The 20,292-nt window shown below is 56.4% G+C and overlaps 1 protein-coding gene across 4 annotated transcripts in view; it reads right to left on the bottom strand.

Moving 5' to 3' along the window:
- Positions 1-20,292, bottom strand: part of TTC7A (tetratricopeptide repeat domain 7A) — a 127,690-nt gene that overhangs the window by 10,171 nt on the left and 97,227 nt on the right. For 2 of the 4 annotated variants that reach the window (XM_012755756.2, XM_020288581.2), the window contains 2 exons: positions 13,629-13,831; positions 27-1,918 (listed from right to left, as the gene is read on the bottom strand). In XM_012755756.2, coding sequence (XP_012611210.1) covers positions 1,697-1,918; positions 13,629-13,831 — 425 coding nt within the window. In that variant the 3' untranslated portion in view covers positions 27-1,696. Of the gene's footprint in view, positions 1-26; positions 1,919-13,628; positions 13,832-18,669; positions 19,600-20,292 lie in introns of those variants that run through there. The other 2 variants (XM_076000720.1, XM_076000721.1) reach the window with 2 other exon arrangements.

Below are 20,292 nucleotides of genomic sequence, written 5' to 3'. Positions count from 1 at the left end.
GAACGTGCTGCTTCAGACAAACCTGCTTCCCTTCAAGGGTCTCTTTATTCAATCTGCACAGTCACCGCCAGCAACCTGGCCAGGCCCTCTGTGGCTTCCAGTGAGGGAATACTTAAAAGTCAAAATACATTTGGTGCGTTTCCTGTTACCAAGAATTGACTTCCAGCATCTTTGGGTACCCCAAGATAAATCAATAGCATTTGCTTTTTCTTTACTTTTTTCTAACAGAATTCCAGAAAAAAATAGATCTCTATTATATATAATATATATATTTATATACACACATACATGTATAGAGAGATCCTTCAACCAAGAAGAGGCAGAGGATCCAGCGCCCCCGAGGTGCCCCTGGCGTGGCGCAGGGAGGCAGAAGGCACTGGTTCTCAGGATGCGCAGTGCGGAGCAGCGTGGCGTGGAGGGGGGACACCCAACAGCTGCTCCCTCCAGGGGTGAGGCTGCGACCAACCAGGGCAGCCCTCACCCAACCTGTACACATGTACCTGACGGAGCGTTAGAGCTAACACCCAAAGTGCGGATACAAAAGGATTTCCCCGGCAGGCCTCTGGGGGACCGACTCCCGGGGAAGAGTTCTAAGAGCATCACACGGCAGGGCTGGGGGAGCCGGCAGAGAGGACATTTGCCCACTGGTCCCCGACTCCTGCAGACATAGCCTGTCAGGGACACAGAGGCTCAGTCACAGACAGGAAGGCTGGATTTCCTCTCCCCCTCAAGTCTCCAACCACAGCCCCCATGTGGACCCAGGCAGGGGGACCCAAATGGCCAGGGTGGAGATTGGGTCACCCAAGAAAGCCCAAGGTGAAAAATGAGCTGTGGGTGATGAGATGTATTGGGGGTCTTTCTAGAAACTGCCCACCTTCATGCTGCTGGCCCTAGAGGGACCTGCACTGTGGGGTAAGGCTTGAAGAAACCCTGTGTCGACTCAGGCCATTACAAAGGGCTGGTCCAGGAACCATGTTTTGTATCGTGAGGCCCGTCCAAGGGGGCCCTGGCCAGGGGCCGAGAAGGCTACTTGGGCTGGGGCACGTTTCCAGGGAGACGGGGGTGGTGGAAATGGAAGAGTGGGTTAGGGCCAGTGCTCAGTGACCCCGGCCAGACACCAGAGGCCCCGAAGGCACTTGGGAGCAGAGGGGAAGAGAATGGTAGGGCCCAGGTGGCCCAGCGGGCAAAGAGGGGCAATGCTGGCATCATCCACTGACTCAAAGTCTGGGAGACTGGCCCAGAGATCCCATCTTCTTCCCACTTGCCCAGTTTCTTTAAGCTGTGACTGCCCTGGGTAAGACCTGAGAGAGACCCAGAAGCCTGCGCTGTCCAGGGACTGGGGAGTGAGGCCCAGAGCATGGGGCTCCCAGACCCCCAGACAGAGGTGTGGGTGAGGGTGAAGCACAGTTGCGAGGCTCCCCCTGCCCGAGCTCTCGGGGAGCAAGTCTGGTTGCCACAACTCTGCCGTCACTTAGGTTTCAAGCCAGACTGTCTCCCAAGGCACCCAGGAAGCAATCTGGGAAGGCTCTCTTGGCCCAGCCAGGGGGAGAACTAGGGCTGCAGCCTGCAGAAGTGTTCACTAGAGATGTATTTCCCTGAGGCCCCACCTGCATGCCACTGTGCCCCTGGTTCCCAGCTGCCTGCCTGCTCCCGCCAGCCCGCACTGGGCAGCCCCCACTGGGCTGCCGTGGCGCTGTCAGAGCTCTCTGGGGATGATGGAGAAGGGCAGCACGGGGCTGCTGGCCTCCAGCTCCAGCGCCGTGAGGAAGCAGTCGACGGCAGCCTCGTTCTGGCCCTGGGCCTGCAGCACCTCTCCCAGGCCCTGCCACGCCTCATGGCAGGTGCTCTGCCTCTCCACGGCATCCCGAAGCACCTTCTGGGCCAGGCTCTTGTGGCCCTGGCGACTCAGCATCAGACCCTGCAGACCAAGCACAGGGCAGGGTTACTGAGGGTGTCCCGGGGCACGGGCATCCTGGCAATCGAGACACCAGCCAGAGGTTGCTGTGTCTGTCTTGGGCACATCCTACCTGTCCCTACCTCAGCCCAGCTGCCCGGGCCACCCGCCACAGGAGCCCTATTCCTGCTGACCCCAAGGGATGGACTTGCAAGCCCCCAGACCTGGCTCTGAGTCTCCCAGCAGGGATCCTGGGCAGGTTGAAACTCTCTGGCCCTCAGTTTCCACATCTGTAAGTGGTGACATTGCAGTATCCACCTTGAGGGCCATTGTGAAGTTGAAAGGAGTCAGGACATGAAAAGCAGAGAACAATGCCTGGCACGAGTGAGCTCTCCACAAATGGGACTATTCTCAGTCCTGGCAGTGGCCTGGCGGAGCTGCCCCCCACCCAGGGCACTGAGCAGTGCGCGGCCCAGGGCTTCCTCCCTGCCACCAAGGGGGAGCAGCTCAAGCTTGTGGGTGGAAGGGGCGGCTTCTTCTCCTGATTAAGCAGCCTTGATCAAGTCCTGGGGACATTTGGGTCCTGGAACCTGAGCACCCAGCCCAGCCTGGCAGGTGAGGGTCACAGGGGAGCATCAGATGGCTGGGGATGGGGGTTGGGGGGCAGTGCTGGGTGAATGGGCTGGATCGACTCAGAGATGAAAGGCTCTGGGGTCCGGTCAGGAGTGGGCCAGGAAGCCTGGCCCTGCTGTTTCACTCAAACAACTCTGTTGCCAGAGAGATAGAGGAAGTGACAGGAATTGTCACCAAAAAGGGTCTGGGAAGTGAAACTGTCCCCCTGTCTCCTCTATATCCTCTTCCACCCACACTAGGATGGGGCAGGGAGGACAGGGACTGTGGCCCTCTTCAGCCTCATGTCCCAGAAGGGCTGCTTTGCACTGTCCCACTGATCTGTGTTCCAGCCCCTGAAAGCAGCACAGGATGGCAGCCCGGGGTGTGTGTGTGGGGGGTGCCCTCCTTCTCTTGTTCAAAGATAGGAGGTAGGAGGTAGAGCCCCGCCACTGACTTCCTGGACAGGCGGGGGCCGCGGAGGGGGTGGGGAGCTGCCTGCTATGTGCCTGAAGCCCCCTCTCCGGTGCCCGCCCACTGACGGCCATGTACATTTTTAGCTGGAACATTTTTTTCCTCACCGAGCTCCCCGGAGTTAGGCCCTCGGTTGCTATGGAGACGCACTGGGGAAGATGCACATGCCTGATTTCATAAAGTCCTCCGAGAGCTTGGAACACAACCAATTAGGCGAGAGTGAAGGAAGGTGCTCAGGAGAAGCCCTCTCCAGAGGCGCTGGCTGGAGATCCTGTGGCCAGGGGCCGGGGGAGCGAGAAGGGACTGTCCTCACAGCACCTCTGTCAGCCCTGGGCAAAGCCGTGCCCCTCACGGATGAGGCTGCAGAGGACGGGGAGGACAGGGGGGCCAGGGGGGCCGTGGGCGGGGTGCGGCTCCAGGCAGGGCCCACTCTGGCCAGATCGGAGCGGTGCTGACTCAGGGCTGCCCAGGACCAAAGGCAGCGTCCGGCTGGCCAGGAGGGCCCCAGGCCAAGCTGTTCTGCCCACACAGCCGAGGGCTGGACCCTGAGCCGCTCACGATGGAACAGGGCCCGCGGGGAGGAGGGAAGGCAGGCCAGCCGACGGGCCGCCAGACACCAAAATTAAGCACCAAAAATGGAAGGTTTGAGCCCTGTGAGTGCTGCCCACGAGGGAGCAACAGAGGACAGATGGGAAAGGCCGGAGAGGGGCAGGGCTGGAGTCGCTGTGACACCAAGTACACTAAGTTTTCTATATTGAGCTTCCACAGGAGATTTTTTGGAAAAAAGGGCTCCACTGCTAAAAACGAGTTTGCAAACCCCTGATCTCAAGAAGCGTGTGGGTGTCTGGGAAGGGGCCAGGCGTGTCTGCAGGCTGAGCTGCGTGTGCTCGGGGGGCGGGCGGAGGTTTATTCTCAGTTCGGAAGGTTTGCAGCAGGTTCCTCTGTGGGTCTGTGTAGAGGACAAAGCCCAGGGCCCGGTGGCCACAAGCCCTGGCAGGGTGGAATCCCAGCTCTGTCACTTTCTAGTGCTGTGACAATGGACAAGTGGCCAACTTTCCTGAGCTGTGGTTTCCTCATCGGTAAACCTGGTTATTGTGAGGATTTGGCAATGATGAATTTGAAAAGGCGTAGCGGGGGCACGTGGTGGGCAGCCAGCCAACGGCAGCGTCACCAAGATGGGCAGGGCCCTGCGGGGTGGGGACGGGGTGGCACCACTCATTTCTTGGCATCTGGGAAAGGGCACGGCTCTCTGTGGGGGAAGACGGTAGGCTGGGGTTGGCTCACATTCCCCGACCCTGGGGTGCTGACCTTAGAGCCTGAAAGGAGACCCAGGGCTTGGGTCAGGCTGGGGCCTGGAGGCCCAGGGCTTGTAACAGGATCTGCTGCCACCTGCCCCTGACACCAGCGAGTTCATGTTTGGTAGCAACTCAGCGCTGTTTGCTGCCTGACAACTGGGCGGGGCCTGGCCCTGGGAAGACCAAGGTCTCACCCACCCTGCCCCCAGCCCACACCCTACCAAGGGTCTGCCAACACGATCCTGGCACACCCCCTCCCCCAGAGAACAGTGTCTGTCCGCGGAGATGTGGAAACAGAGCCGGCGTCTCACTTCCATCCACAGGTCCCAGGTGAATCTCCCCATCACCTTGGGGGAGAGGAGAACAGACCCGCTGAGAGGCTCTCAGTGCCTGACCTTCCCCTGGGGATGCCACAGCTGTGCCGCCCACCCACAGGGATGAAAACGTGATGTGCGAGTTGTTCACAGCTGTCGGGCACTGCACCTACAAGTGGGTTCTGGGCTGGTCACAGCCACCAGCACGGTTTCAGGGAGGGGCAGTGCTAAAGGGAAAGTCCCCAGAAATTCCCACGTCCAATCAGTTCTCCTTCCCTCCTTTCCTGGATCTAAGGGTCGGGGTGTCTGGCCAGATCTCATCTTCCCGGGACCCTGCTCTCCCAGGAAGCCTGCTGGGGCGTGGAGACTCTGTGGGGGGACTGCCCCATTAGGAGTCAGGTTCTCTGCAGAGGTGCAGCGTGGGGCCAGGGCGACAGCCTGGGATGGGGGTGGGGGAAAGAGGGTCTCACTATCCCTTTCAGAACCTCCACCGCACATTGTCACACCCCGTTAATTCTCCTGCCACCCAGAGGGGTGGGGCAGCAGGCAGGCCTGGGGTGCGTAGGCCATTTCTTTTCTTCTGAGGGAGGCCTGCACTGGGAAGTGGCCCCAGTGCTGGACCAGCTGCGGGCCAGGCCGAGCGCTACCTCCCCACCCCTGCCCTCAAGTATTTATAGAAGTTATTTTGGGAATTTTCTTTCTGAGCTCAAGGCACATTCCTGGGATTCTGTAACAGCCTTTCCAGCTGGGAAGCCGGGAATCAGCTGGAGGCTGCTAGAGCCTTCTGGTCCCTGGAGCCCCCGGCTGGGGACACGGGGCTGCACAGAGGAGCCTGCTCTAAGGGAGGACTTGCTCCAGCCACCCTGGAGCAGGGACACAGCCTGTGGGCTTCCAGGGAGCCCACAGCCCAGCCCAGCCCCAGGCGCTCGGCATTCCCTATTCTCTCAGGTGTGTCAGCCTCAACCCGTTTAAGCGGACCAGGACGGTGCTGAGGCAGCTCTCCAGGCCGAGAGCTGACCCTCACAGCACCACGTCCCTCCTGCAGCTGGGGCAGCTCCAAGGCCACAGCCAGGTCCCATTTCCCTGCTGGGGAAAGGCATGGTAACCCAGTGCCTGGCTGACACACCCTCCCAGAGTCCCCCTGGGTCTCAAAGGAAGAGGCCACTGCTGAGAAAGGCCCAGACCCAAACTCTGAGCCCAGCCTCAGAGGAGCGTCTAGGGTAGTGGGTGGCTGTGCTCGTGTTGCCAAACCTATGACTATTCCTTCCTCTTCCTGGGTCCTCTAGAAGTGAGATGGGGACCTCTTTGGCTGGACCTCTTTTGTCTGTCTTCAGAGGGGCAGGGGCCAGGGGCCAAGCTGAGAGGCTCAAGGACTGGCTTGACCAGAGGGTGGGTCACATCCTGGGGGACTCCAGAGCCTAAGGATATAACAGGAAGTGGATCAGCCCCCTCCTCTGGGCAGGAGGCTGGGCCTTTTCTCCCCCTTTCGGAGCTGGCATCAGGTTCTGGGTTGGCAGGGGCTTTGCCCACCCTGGAGCACTGCCTGGCCTGGCCTGGCCTGGCCCCTGGGCTAGGTCAGGAGGCTGTGGGTAAGCCTCTGGATTCTGGGTTCTAGAAGTGAGCCCCGTGTTGAGGAGAGAAAAGGGGGCCCCAGTCGCAGAATCTCCCCTCTCTGGGCAGGAGGTACAGCCTAAAAGGGGGTGATGGCCTTTTTGGGGTAGGGGCTCTGGACAAGGGGCGGGGCTGCACCATGTCACACCTTCCAGATATGGTGAGTCTTTCTGATTGCTTTCTTGACAAAAGTTGATTCTGGAGCTACATTAAGCCAACAGTGCTCAGCTGTCATTCTGAACTGAATCTATGAGAGGCTTCCAAAAAGCGTCCTCTAGGCTTCCTCATTGGAGCTGGGGATGGACTTCAGGGGCCCACACCAGCCTGAGGTTTTCCAAACGTCCTGGGCTGGGCGGGGCTCAGGGTGCGTGCTGGTTACAGCTCTGGCGTATGGCAGGGTGGGAGGGGCCTCTGGACACCAGCGAGCAGGTGTGGGGTGGGGGGGTCCTACAGAACTCCCCCCTCCCTTCTCCCCCACATTCCCATCAGGGAGCATGACCTCAGGCAGGCCTGGCAAGGGGTGAAGAAGAGAGAACTCACTAGGAAGTCAAATGGCCAAGACATTCCCATTGACCTTTCCTGTCACACAGAGGCAGGGTTCCATGTCTACGGGAGCCGGGGGACCAGGGCAAGACTTCTGGGCCCTTTTGTTCCCTCAGGCAGCCGGGACCCCTCTAAGCCACCTGCTACAGCTCAGGAAATGAACAAGGAAGGGGAAGCCTAGAGCAGGTGGAGCATCCTGGGCCCTGGGATGTGGGGCAGGAGAAGCAGAGGCCTCTGGGACCCAGAAACCAGAGGCCCCGCTGTTCTGTGCACTATGGCCCCGTTTAGCATCAGGAAACCTCCAGAAGGCTGGGCACTGAGTTTCACTCCTCAGCTGCTCAGGATGCCTTTCCTCCTTAACACCAGAAAACAGATGCTGAGCCAGCCCGGCGTGACTACAGGTCAGAGCATGGCCTGCTCGGGGCCTCCCTATACAGAGCCCGCCCCCACAGCGCCTCTACACCAGCCGCCTTGGCTTCGCCAATGTAGCTCCTTTGTCCCTCATTCAGAGTCCCCACCAGGAAGCAGGCTGCCCTCCCCTTTAGGTAAGGCCAGGCAGGGCCTTGCACTGTGTATATTCTCGTCCCATCCACAGGCAGTTGGGGGCCATGTGCTTCACTTCTGGGCCTTGGCTGGATTCCCCTGGAGAATGCAGTGAGGCCCAAGTGGCTTTGCTGCACTATGTCTCTGGGGCTTGGCTTCCATTTCCCTCTGCAAACCGATATTACTTGAAAATGGCCTCGCAGCTACACTTCAGAGTGAAAAAGGTAAAGATAACCCCAACTACTAGTACATTAATGTACAGAATTATTCAACCTAATTCTAACAATTGTCTAGGTGCTTGGCACAGAAATCCCCATTTTACAGATGAGAACATCAAGGTCCTGAGAAGTTAGGGAACTGGGCTGAGGTTGAACAGCAAGTAAAGGCAAAATGGGACTCAAGTCCAGGTCAAGTGGACTTGAAGGCCATGCTCCAACCTGCAGGCACCTCCTCCAGAGCCAGCTGGGATACTGTAGTCTTACAAACCATCCCAGCCAACCAACACTATAGGCAAACCCAAAGGCAGCTCTGGGGTCCCTGTCCCTGCCCAGCACCTCCTCCTTGCCTTCTCAGCACCTTGTTGCATCACAGGCCACCCTGGCAGCACAAGACATTTGGGTCCTCATCCCACAGTAGATGTGATCCAACAGAAATCAGCCTGGCCAAAGGCCACCAAGTCTCCTAAGCGAATAGTGACAAAAATGCCCAATGTTGACTTTTCAAAGCTCTCAGCTCATCTGAGTCCTAAAACTACCCCTTGAGTCACAAGGGCCTAAATTATTATCCCAGTTGGATAAGAAGAAAAATCTGACTATGGTTTGAATGTGTCCTCTAAAATTTATGTGATAGAAACGTAGTCCCCAATCAAGAGAGTTGAGATGTGGGACCTTTAAGAGGGCCCTTAAGAAGGCAGAGCCCTCATGAATGGGTTAATGCTGTTATCTCAGGACTGGGCTCCCGGTAAAAGGAACCCCTTCTTCCTTCTCTGTCATGTGATTTCTTGCCCTTCCACCTTCCACCATAGATGACGTGGCAAGAAGGTCCTTGTCAGATGTGGCCCATTAATATTGGACTTCCCAGCCTCCAGAAGCAAGAGCCAAATAAACCTCTGTTCATTATAAATTATGCAGTCTTGGGTATTCTGCCATAGCAATGCAGTGGACTAAGATGCTCAGTGAGGGAAGAATCCCCAAGTGACCCCCATAACTTGAGTGCTGGTTGTCCCAGGTTTGTCACCCCTTTTGTCTGGTCCTGTTCTCCAGGACTGGGGAGGAGGCCATGTGGGGGCTGGGGGTGGCCATGGATGAAGCTCTATGTAGCCAGAGTCACCTCTTTGCCTTGAGAGACCAGAGCCTTCTCTTTAGATTCCTGGAGCACCTGAAAACCCAGAACCTCAGGATGGAAGGGGTAGAGCCCTGATGACCCAGGGCCCTCCTCAGGGAGGTGGCAGGGGTGGTGGTTGGGACTTTCAGAGGACTTAATATGTGTCGTGGATGGCTGGGGTGAGGGGCTCTGGGGCCACAGCCAACCCACTCCCAGAACCAAGCAGCCTGCCCCACCCTGGGAGCAGCAAGGAACGATGATGGGGGCAATTCCTGGCACGTGCTCAGCAAGGGGCTGCTGATAGCAGCAGCGTGGTCTTCCCGTCTTCCCAGGGGTGTCTGGAGAGAGAACATCCCGGGTCACGCGTCAGGACTGCTTCAAAAATTGTGCACTGGGAATTATGTCAGAGCCGAAGCTCATGTGAAGCAGTGTCCCCCTGCTGCGGGTGTTGAGGAGCAGAGGCTCTGGAGAGAAGAAAGCCTGAGAAGACGGGGGGTGGGGGGGGGGCTGGGAAACTGCTTCACTGAGTGTCCCTGGGAGAGGAGGGCAGAATGCCACCCACAAATGCCTCACCTGCCCACTCCTGCCTGAGGGTTTCAAGTTGTCTCCTACATGTAGACAGGCTGCGCCAAAGCATCTACTCTTGCCTTAGCCAAGCTGAGGGCAGAGAGAGTGGGTGGGTCTATGACAGGGCTAGAACCTTCTTCAGTGGCCGCCAAAGGGTAGCACAATATGCCAGCCAAAAATATGCCACTTTGGCATAAGGATTATTTTGAGCTGAAAGCAACTGAAAAGAAGCAGAAACAAGAAAAGCTGTCCCGCCTCCCCCTATTTGCCTAAAAGCAGGACATACATTTACAAGGGTGTCCCTCCTCCCTCTCTACCAGGAAGGACAAAGGTTGATCACAGAAGACAACTTTAGAGGCTTATCAGCCCGTAGCCTGCACCAGGAGAAGCCACAGAACAAGCTTTACTAACTAACCTCTGTCTATTGTTAGTTCCCATTTATTTGTCTTCCCACACTTTGCCACCCCCAGAGACGCTAGGTCCTTTTCCTTTGTCCCCTTGCTTCTCTAAAATTATATTGCTTTTTGTCGAAGATGCTGTATAAACCAGAGTTCTAAGCCACCTCTTTAAGATTTTCTCATTTTCCCTGAGTATCTCACCTGTATACTTAAGGTATACACATTAACAAATTTCTGTTTGTTTTTCCCTTGTTAATCTGTCTTTTGTTATAGGGGTCCCAGCTAAAAAACTCAGAAGGGTAGAGGAAAAATTATTGTTTCTCCCCTACACTGGGAAATCAAGTCAAGCCAACCATTCCATGGGGCGCTCTAATCCCAGCCTCGTGAACAAGCAGTGACCATCCCATCATGAAGCTTAGGTGACCCCAAAGGAAGAGCCAACTGGGAAGGCTCTTGGTGGTCTGACCAACTGTCAGTCACTGTATGGGCTCTTGGGCTTGGGGGTGCCCAGTGCAGAGGGGATGCTGGGATGAGGTGGGGAAGAGGCCGGCTCCAAGGGATGAGTGCAGACTGCCCAGTCCCTTCCTGGCCAAGCCCCTCGAGCTCTCTGAAAAGCAGGGTCAACCAGCCCACCCCTGCTAAGCCTGGGCGGGACCCCACTGGCCTTCTCTCATTTCCTCAGGGGCAGGCAGATAAAGTTCAGGCTTCCTCTTCTTGACTAGATTCTTCTAGCAGTAAATGAGGTTCTGAATACCCCAGCCTAGTAGGGCATCCAGCTTCCTGGAGGGAGGGGTAAGGCATTGCAGAGGGCATTGCACACTGTCAGGCCTGCTCCCGGGATTTGATTTCCATCTGCAGAGAGCACACCTTTTCCTTTCCACACTTGCCAATCTCCTGATTGGTCCCTGGCTGTCCTTGAACTCAGTGTAGGCGGCAGCCTGCAGGGCAGTGCTCCATGGACAAAGTCCTGTGGACACTGCTATGTGCACAGTGGCTGCTCTTCCCTGGCAGAGAACTGCCGAAGTGGCACCCCCTTCCTGCCTAGGCTGGATGGAAAAGCCTAAGCTGAGCCCAGGGTGGAGCTAGAAGCACAGACACATCTCCCATGACACCCGGGGCAGGGAGCACAGGACAGGGAGAGTGAAGAACTGCTCCTGGGCCAGAGCTTATGTTCTTAGAAACACCAGACCTTTGGCTCTCAAAAGCAAAGCTCACAACTCATAGTGGGCTTTCTTCAGCCTCTGGGAGGCGGCACAGCAGAGACAGGCCAAGTCCTCTTTAAGGACTGTAGGGCCGAACCCAGCATCCACACAGCACACTAAGAATATCTCCACTCTCCTCTTTCTAGACCCCAGGGAGCAGGACTCACCCACGACCTCACAGGGCTCCCTGGGCAACCAGAGCTCTCCCCACCCTGGGTGGTGGGCAGCTGTGCTCCCCGGGGAGGGGCAGCTCTCCTTCCCCTCATATCTCTACCAGAGGCCAGTGTCCTCATAAAGCTGCAATGACCTGGACGGCCAGGGTGTCCTCCCTGGGAGCCTGCCTTGGCCATGACTCCACAGCGGGATACCAGTCCCCGCCCCGGCGTTCCTTTCTCTGGATAATTCTCCAAGAGTACCAACCTCCAGAGCTCACAAAGGCTCAGACACTTGATGTGTCTCTCTCACTCCCTTACACGATGTCACACTGACACAGATGTCACACTGACCACTGTCTTGGACTGACCTGGGACACCATCATGTATCATGAAAAAGATCATTGAAAAAGATCCCAGGGTCGCATCTGTGCTTGGTGGGAAGAAGCGCTGTTCATTATCCGTTTACAAAGGGGCATGGGGAATGTGGAAATTAAGTGTCTTTTCCTAATCCCCCGTGAATCAGGGCCAGGGCCAGGGCCAGGATGAGATCCCAGCCGTGCTGAGTCCCAGGCCAGTACAGGGAAGACACTTAGATTTGGGAACACTTGAATCAACATGCCAAAGCGTTCACTCTTTTCTTCAGAAAAAGAGTGCTTAGTAAATCTTCCCCGGGCTTCAAATCTGCTATTCTTTATGCATATGTGTGGGATGCTGGCAGGAACAGGAACAGAGAGTGTGGCAAGGGGCTGCGTTGCCCACGCAGGAGCCAACTGCCCCTCGGTTGCTCGTAACTGTAAAAGAGGGCAGGCCTGGCACTGGGTTGCTCCAGTTTCATCACAGCAGCAAGGCACCCCAGGAAGAGGAAAGGGACCATTTCAGAAACATCTGCAGGGAGCCACTCTGGACAGCTATTCAGTTACCATGGAAACCCACCCTTGGAAACCGCTTCAATTTCAGGAAAATAGCTACAAACAATAATAAGCATAAATGAAAAATGGTACGCTGTTACCTCAAAATTGTACTCGTTATTGGATTTTGTCGGGTTTTAGGGGCTTAGACTACAGGCTCATATCCGTGAATGCCAGGGAAGGCAGACATCTCCGCCTGGCTGCAGGCCTAATGATGGAGCCCACATCCTCCCTCCCACCGCTCTAATCAAGTTTCTGGATGTGACCTCCGGCGAGGCATTTATCAGAGAAGCTAATGTCTAAATTGCAGGAGGAAGGACGATGCGCCCAGCGCAAAGCAAACATTTGCCGAGCAGACTGGAAAGCAACACGGAGCCATTTGGGCGGGGACGTTGGCCAGGGTGTGTGGTCACTGCACAGGCTTTCTGCAGCCGAGGCTGAACGTGCGTGCAGCCTGTTAGAAATCTATAGAAATCAGGCAGCGGGAATAAGAGCTGAGCTGGGGGTTTCTGTTCTATTCCATTTTCAAGGACTCCTGGGTTAGAAAGAAAGAACCTTACAAAGACGACCTGGCCTGGCCCCTTCCCACGAGATGTTTCCATTCTCTTGGCAACATCTTTGCCAGGTGGTTACCGAGAATGTGCCTGGACGACTCTCAGAGCTAGAACATCCCCGTGACACTGCACTGAAGCCTAACTCCCTGTGGCTTCTACTCAGGGGAACTCAGACTCCTCTTGGCAGTCGTTTTCCTGATCCTTCTGTGTTCACCATGTGGCAGCCGTCAGCGACACCATAACGGCCATTCTCCCAAAGCACTTTCACAAGGGCACATCGAGGTGGAACCCAGAGCCTGACAGGGGAGGACGGTTGCTAACTGTGGGCTCCTGGATTATCCTTCAAAAACCACTTGTGCATATGCAGCTTGCACACGTTCAGATCATGACATATACCCTGATACCTGTTTTGTGGAAGCAGCAAAGGAAGGCAGGAAAAAAACAGTAATCTATAGGGTCTCCCATACCACCTGTCACAGCGGGCACTCAAAAACCACTTCTTGGACCAGAGAATCCTCACTGGACAAATAAATAAAACCAAGGTTCAGAGAAGGTGCCCAACTTGCCCAAGGTCACCCAGGTAGAGAGAGGCAAGGCCTGGACAAGAGCACTGGCCTCCTGCTTCCCAGCCTCCCACCCTGCCCCAAGGAGGGCACTGCACCTGGGCACCCAAGTCCTGAGCCCATGTCCTAGGACCAGAGGCTGCTGGACCCTCTTACTACCCCAGGGACCATTCTCAGTGTGAGCTTGAGTTAGGCCTGACATGCCAGCCCACCCAGAGCACCCCCTGGACCCCACCAAGGAGGCATGGAGCTCCTCTGAAAGGGAGGAGTCAGGCCAGTGACCAGGGAGGGTCTGGAAACCCCCAGAAAGAAGAGCATTTGGTGGCTGCCTAGAGTCTAGATCAGCCTCCAGGGCAAGGATCCGATGAGTGACAACAAAAGCCCTTTAGGGCTAGATCACATTATCGAAACCTACAGCAAAAAGGAAGTCACAAAGAGTATCAACCCACCATCCTAGATTTTTTCATCAACACGGCCCTGCTTGAAAGGGAATGGCCTGTGTCTATGAGAAAGAGAAGGCTGTCTCTCCCAGCAGAGCCGGGAGGAAGCCCCCTGCCCCCAGACACCAGGGCACAGCAGGCACAGGGCAGTGGCAGGCAGTGAGCTGGGGGACCAGGAGTGACGGGGGGCCCAGGGCCCTGAGGCCTTGGGAGAGGTGGGAGGGGTCTGACTCACCAGGCTGTGCATGATGCGCGCACCGTCCGGGTTCACCGTCAGCGCCTCCTTGTACAGCTGCTCGGCCTCCTCCAAGCTGCCCTTCAGCTCGGCCAGCCGGCCCCGCATGTAGAGCACCGAGTGAGAGGTGGGGAAGAGGCCTGCCGCCTCCTGGATGCAGAAACCTGCTTCCTTGAGGTGTTGCTGCTCCATGAACAGCTCGGCTGCAAAACCAAAAGGGCGGTGGGAGGTATGAGTGGTGGGGAGTCAGAGGCAGCGGCCCCCTGCCCGCATCCTTGGAGCCGGGGAACCAGTATTAGGTGACTGACACTATTCCACCAAATCGCAGCATTGGACAAACTGCTGTGGGAGGCAGGGGGACACCAGGTGATGGTGTGTGAGTGCTTACTCTGGCAGGCACCTGCTAAATAAGTGCACCACACCAAGCGGAGGCCCAGTGGGTGCTCACAGAAACCCTGCAGAACAAGGACGGTTGTGACACCACTTTAGAGAGCAGAAGACTGGGCACTGAGGGGTTAAGGCAGTTGCCTAAGGCCATAGGAGTTGCCTGTGAGGAAGTGTGATACCCAGGGTTTCAATCCAGGCTGTCTGACTTCAGAGCCTGGCAGTGGGGACATGGTGTCTCCTCGAGCTAGGAGCTTGCTCAAGTGACTCTGATCTCTTTTTCAATGTCCCTTCACTTCATTCGTTCCCTTGTGTCCAGGGTTAAGGGGACAGAAGCAGTTGAGGTGGTCTCCCAGGAGGGAGATACAAGGTGGAGTGTGCTCAGAGCAGGGGAGAGGCAAGTGATCCCTCCCAGCACGAGGTGGGAGGATGAGGGAGGAAACTCAGGGAGCGCCTGCCCTGGGCAGGGCAGGGTGCAGACAGGCAGTGTTCACAACAGCGACGAAAATCCACCACCTGCACCGATGGAGTGCAGCCGCGCCAAACCCCTCGAGTCTTGGAGGGAGGCACATACTATCACAATCCCCATTTTAAAAATCCAGGCGAAGGAGGTGAGGACCTTGCTCCCTTCCCTTGGAGGGAAAGGGCAGAGCCAGGGCTGTGCGCGCGCGCGCACACACACACACACACACACACACACACACACACACACGAGCTTGGATCTGCCCCAGGGCCAGAGCAGGGGAAAAGAGCGCAGTTCCTCCAGCCCAGGCCAGCCCCACGTGGCACACCCCCTCGACAGGCACTTTTGGAGACGCTGCTGGTTGGCCTCATGGGGCACTCAGCCTTCCTTCCAAAGCAGCCTCTGGGCTTGGCTGCCCCGTCCCGGGGCCGGTGCCCATGCTGAAGTCACAGAAGGACCGAGACACAGATGGGAAGCACAGACAGGCCAGCAGAGTCTGACTTGTGGTTTTACCAAGAACTTTTTTAGTAAAGGCTGAGAGCTGAGGTTACCCCAGTTCAGATTATGTCCAGGGTGGGGTAGATAACAGATATCTCCAAGGGAAACTCCCAGAGAGAGGTGGAAAAGCCAGGCCCAGGCACCCTGTCTTTCTTTCCCGATGAGCAGCAGGAAGGAGGCCTCACTGAAGCCTTGACTGTAATGCAGCACACATGATACTCCACAGCAACACTGCCTGAGGCTCATTGTGCAATGCGAGGAGCTTGCCACATCCTGAAACGCTGCAGAGAGCCTTTTAAGCAGGGTGCTCTTTTTCTCTACTGGAAATGAGAACTTGGGAGAATCAGGGAATTAAATAAACAAAGAGAAGCCAGGCTCCCAGAATATGGCGAGGGAGAGAAATGCAGGCTCTTGTCCCTGGGGACAGGCTGAAACGGAGATTCCCAAGGCAGACAGCACAGAAAGGTGAAGCCAGGAAATGGAGGCTTTGAACCAGGGCCTTGAAGGGGGGTGGCCCAGTGATCAGAGAATTGGTCATGTCAGCCTCAGCTCTCTTTCCCTGCTCTGCTGCCAGGCTGCCTTCATAACTGAGTGTCCAGTGTGCAACTACTGAGTACTGACTGTGTGCCTGGTCCTCCCATGAGAAGGAGAAAGAGCAGGGGTAGTGTGGGGACAGCTGAGCCACTAACCCACTTCAGACCCAGGGAAGAGGAGTGACAAATGGGAATCCTGGGTGTTACGTGGGCACTCAGGAGGGGTCAGGCCAGTGCTGCTGGTTTGGTCAGGGAAGTCTTCCTGGGAGTGGGGGTGGGGCAGCATTAGTGCTGGGGCCTGAAGGCTGCAGAGGCATTTGGACTGGCAGTGAGGATGAGGGACACTGTGCTGACCTGGAGGGCCCAGCTCTATTGCAACAGAATCCCCCAGGGGCACGAGAGAGCGGGAGAGGCAGAAGGAAGGGTGTGGGTGCTGGGGGTGGCTGCTTCCTCCATCGGCAAGCTTGGCTCAGCTAAGGGCCCGGGGCGGGGTCAGCCTCTCCACTCCCCTAGACCTTGTCCCAGCAGTCCCATCCCCAGCCTGGCCCACTTGGCCCCGGTATGGCTCATTATGCTGTTTACAACTTGCGGCCTGTCTCCAGAGGCTGTCCCTGGTCCCCTCCCTTGGGGACTCCACATCATGCATTCACATCAACAGATTTCAATTAGAAGGGACCCTGCCTGCTCCCAATCCCTCCAGCCTCAGACCCTGGGGCTTCCAGAGAGCCCAGGCCTTGCTGGGCTGGCCCTGAAAAATAGGTAGGGCTGCTCTGCTCTGATGGGCTTCATACCAGTTAGGCAGGAAGCCAGATGACACAGAAGAGAGCCAGAGGACCGAGGCCTCCTGGCTGCCTTGCAGACAGCCCCTGGCAGGTCCAGTCCCCAGGGTGGGGTCTCTGATCTGCAGACAGGGCCACAGGTCTGGGGGCTACAGAGCACCCCCTCTTCCTAGGCTCAGTGTGCCTGGGCAGGTGCCCTGGGCTCCTGCTCACTGCTTTACCAAACATGGTGCTCACCGGGCAGTCGGCGCGGGTGCAGCAGGCACCCATGGCACCGCGCCCCGATCCTCTGCGGCCTGGCCCTGGCTGCCAGGACCCGGCGGTGCCCACACCCATCTCGGCCTCCCCTGGCCAGGGCTGGGTGACGCTCACTGTTACCAGATTTTCCTTGAATTTTCATATCGAGGTCGCCAACCCAGCAAATGGCCTTGCTGCACCCCCGTGTCAGAGGGCTCCCCTCTGCCCCCTCAGTTCCTTATTCTCTCTTCCTCCCTGCCTACCTCCTGACCCCTTCTCTTGCCTGCCTGCCTCCGGTTTTCTTCCTCTTCCCTCCCTCTCTCTCCACCCCTCTCCCCTCTGTGCTTTCTGCTTTCTCTCGGCAGGCTACAAATGGAAAACATCTGTTCCCTGGAGCTTTGCAAGAGGCCCTTTTATTATTTTTTTCTGAGACATCCTGGTCTAACCCCGCACCCAGAGCTGGTTCTAGTCTTCCTGCCATTCCTGCCAAAGCCGAGGCTCCCCAACCCCCCATCCCCAGCGCTGGGGGATGGGCGCACTCTCCAGGGCTATTTCCACAGCCCTTTGCAGGGAGGGCCTTGTCCCAGGCTGCCCTGTGCTGGGGAGCAGTGGCCCCTTGCAGGGCCTCCCCAGATGAGGTGTGTGTCCTAGAGGGACCCTACCCGGACCTCAGAAAGGGGAGGGAGCCATTGGGACTCAGAGCCCTGGGGCGGGGGAGAAAGAGGTTAGGCCCCCAAAAGGAATCCACCGTGGTGGGCAGTTCTGGTGACCGAAAGGAAATAAGGAAGTCAGCATGCCTCCCTACGCAGCAGACCCTCAGCACGCGTGACACCCAGAACAAAAAAGGCAGGTGGGGAGAGGATGAGGGAGGACAGTGAAGACCAAGGGGCTGGAATGGAGAAAGACCAGGAGACCAACAAGGGAAACCCAAAAGTCTGAGACCCTCCAGCCTGGGCCCAGAGTGCACAGGGCTTCGGGGCTGCGTGGGCCTGTCCTGGGAGTGGCCTCCTTGCTGGCCCAGGAAGCTGGGAGGAGGGAAGAAAGAGCCAGAGCCAGGGGAGAGGAGACGTGGGAACAAGGCACTGAATGAAGGCAGGAGGGAGTGAGCGGGGTGGGGACCTGGGGAAAGGGGGGAGAGCAAAGGAAGACAGGGCAAAGGGCAGAGAGGAAAGAGGGATACCAAAGAGCAGAGGAGTATGCAGGACCAGGGGTAGTGGTGGCTTCCCTCACCCATGATTTTGTCATAAACATGCGCTCTGGCCACAGTTCTGGCCGCCCCACCCCAGCTTCCTCATGTGCCCAGCTGACAGCTGGGGCGGCGTCCACCTGCAGGCCAGGGCACCTGTGCCCTGAACTTGGGACTCTGGCATTTGGGAGCTGAGACTCAGGCCAGCATCCCGCGAACCCAAAGCCCAGAGCCACTCATGTCCCCTCCAGGGCAGGGGAACTCTCTCCTATGTCCATCTCCCGTCTCTGGCACACCAACAGCTCCCAGGGCTGTAGTGGGGGTTCTTGCTTTTCTGGAAAGCACCTCTTGACACTCTGGTCCTGAAGCATTCATGAAGCTCGGTGCTCTCCCACTCTCACACAGACCCGCTGCCCATGAGGGACCCTGCAACTCTCGCTCAAGCCTGTGAGCTTCTCATGTCAGACTAGAATGGGAAGGAGGCTTGGAGAGGGGAGGAGAGGAGGGCAAGAGCTGGGAGAGGAAGGATACGACATTTCCCAACCAAAGAGTAGGTTCATGATAGAAACATGAATCTGCCAAAGAGATTGGTATACAAGTTATCTTGAACCAAACCAGAGGGATTAGTTCATTCCAAAATGATAAAGGCATCTTCTTCCTTCCCTGTAAATTTGCTGCAGCTGGTAGAGTCATTAGGCAGGGGTGAGTGGGGTGGGGACGCTGATGACAATATTCTCAGCCTGGGTCGGGTGGGGGTGGGTAGGGAGAAGTCACTGCCCTGTGATCTGGTCCTGGCAGCCCTCATTCGACAGGTGCTCAGTAGATACTTGCTGGCCATGGTGGCAGCCAGGGGAAGGAGAGAGCTCACGGGTGCAAACTGCCCCGGAATTCTCTCATGCTCAGAGTGAAAGAGCTAGGACACCTTCTCAGATTTCCTTCCTGGCCTCGGTGGCTATGCACCGGTTCACTCTCTTCTATCATGACAGATCCCCTGATTTTTAATGGGAATGAATGAATACCCAGAATTGACATTTGTCAGAGTCCTTTGCACTTAGGGGCAGTCAAATAACTAAGTTCTGGCCAAAGGATCATGAAAGGGAAGTGAAGTGTGCAAATTCCAGGATATGTCCTCATAGGGGGAGGGGGTGCCTTTCTTCCTCTCTTCCTCCTTTATCTTAGGCCTTAGAATGTGAAAGTGGCAGAAAGTCATCTTGGACCACATGGATGAGAATGACACCCTAGGGATAGAAGAGTAGATATCCCATTCAAGACTGTGATCTCTGAATTGTTACATGGGAAAGAAATAAGCATCTACCTTGTGTAAGCCACTGCTGTTTTGGATCTGCTACCTGCACTCAAACCTAGTTCCTGATACTACACTGCCCAACCCTTACCTGGTGCCATGTGAAAAGCATTCAGATGTTATTCTCAGAGTTTTCCTCTGTAGGGAGAATATCTAGGATAATGTCCAGAGAAGGGCTAATGTACAAATTATTGAAGGGTGTGTTTATAGTCACCTTCCCATGTCTAATGACAGGCTTTAGGAAGGCCGTCAGCCTTGCTTGGAGTTACCAGAACATGCTAGCCTCCTTAGCATGAAGCAATATATTATCTGAGAAATGCAAGCAGGCTTGTGAAGTGCAAAACCATTTTCATTTGCTGATGGTAATAAACAAAGCAAATGATTAGAACAAAAGGCCTTGGGAGCCCCAGCTCAGGTACCCACAGCTCTGGACTTTGATCCCCCCATTACTGACACATCCCTTGGCGTTGGTGAAGCCCTCAGCGTGGGTACAGCTTTCTACTCCGGCACCTGCGGGGACGAGGGCTCCATTCTGCCCCTCAGAGTCGATGTGGCTCCATGACTTAGAAGAAGACGGGGAATCTTTGCCTAAGGGGAGACCTTGTTTATTATCCTTTTGGATTTTTCATCATTCCTCTCCCCACTTAAGACCCAACAAGCTGACTCTGGAGCAAGCGCAGCCCCCACGCAGCCCTAGCACCCTCAGCTCCCTGAGACACCAACTGGGGCAGTATCTGTGTTATTAAAATGCTCCCATGTGTAGCTTCTCTGTGACTCCTGACCTTTTTTTTTCCAGACTCAGAAGCTAAGGCGGGGCGGGTGGGGGCATACTGCATACTAGCGTGTGTGTCCATGTGTGAGAAACATGCGGTGGGTGCACCGGGTTCTCAGCTAAGAAGCACGTTCTAACTCCAACTTGCCAAGTCCTCCTGGGGGGCTGCAGCGCCACCCCCATGGCAGGAGAGCAGACGGGAGGGTAACCAGAAAACAGGCGCAGAGGCACTCCTGGGCCCACAGCCCCCCGGGGTGGCTCAGGCCACAGGGATCTGCTCAGTCTATCCTCCTCCTCTCTGTTCTGCTGCTGCCGCCATTTTATTTCTTCCAGGCACTCACTTGTCATCTTTGGCCTTGGTGCTCTCTCATCTGCTCCAATCCACCTCTCACACCACCCTCAGGTTAAGTTTTCAGACACCCTTTCCAGCAAGTCACTCCTTGGCCTTCCTAAGCTGAGCATTAGGACACTCGCCGTCTGCAGTCCCAGAACACCTCCACGCCCACCTC

This window comes from Microcebus murinus, chromosome 3 (genome assembly GCF_040939455.1).
Source record: "Microcebus murinus isolate Inina chromosome 3, M.murinus_Inina_mat1.0, whole genome shotgun sequence".
Lineage (NCBI taxonomy): Eukaryota > Metazoa > Chordata > Mammalia > Primates > Cheirogaleidae > Microcebus > Microcebus murinus.
This window is presented reverse-complemented; position numbering and strand designations above follow the sequence as displayed.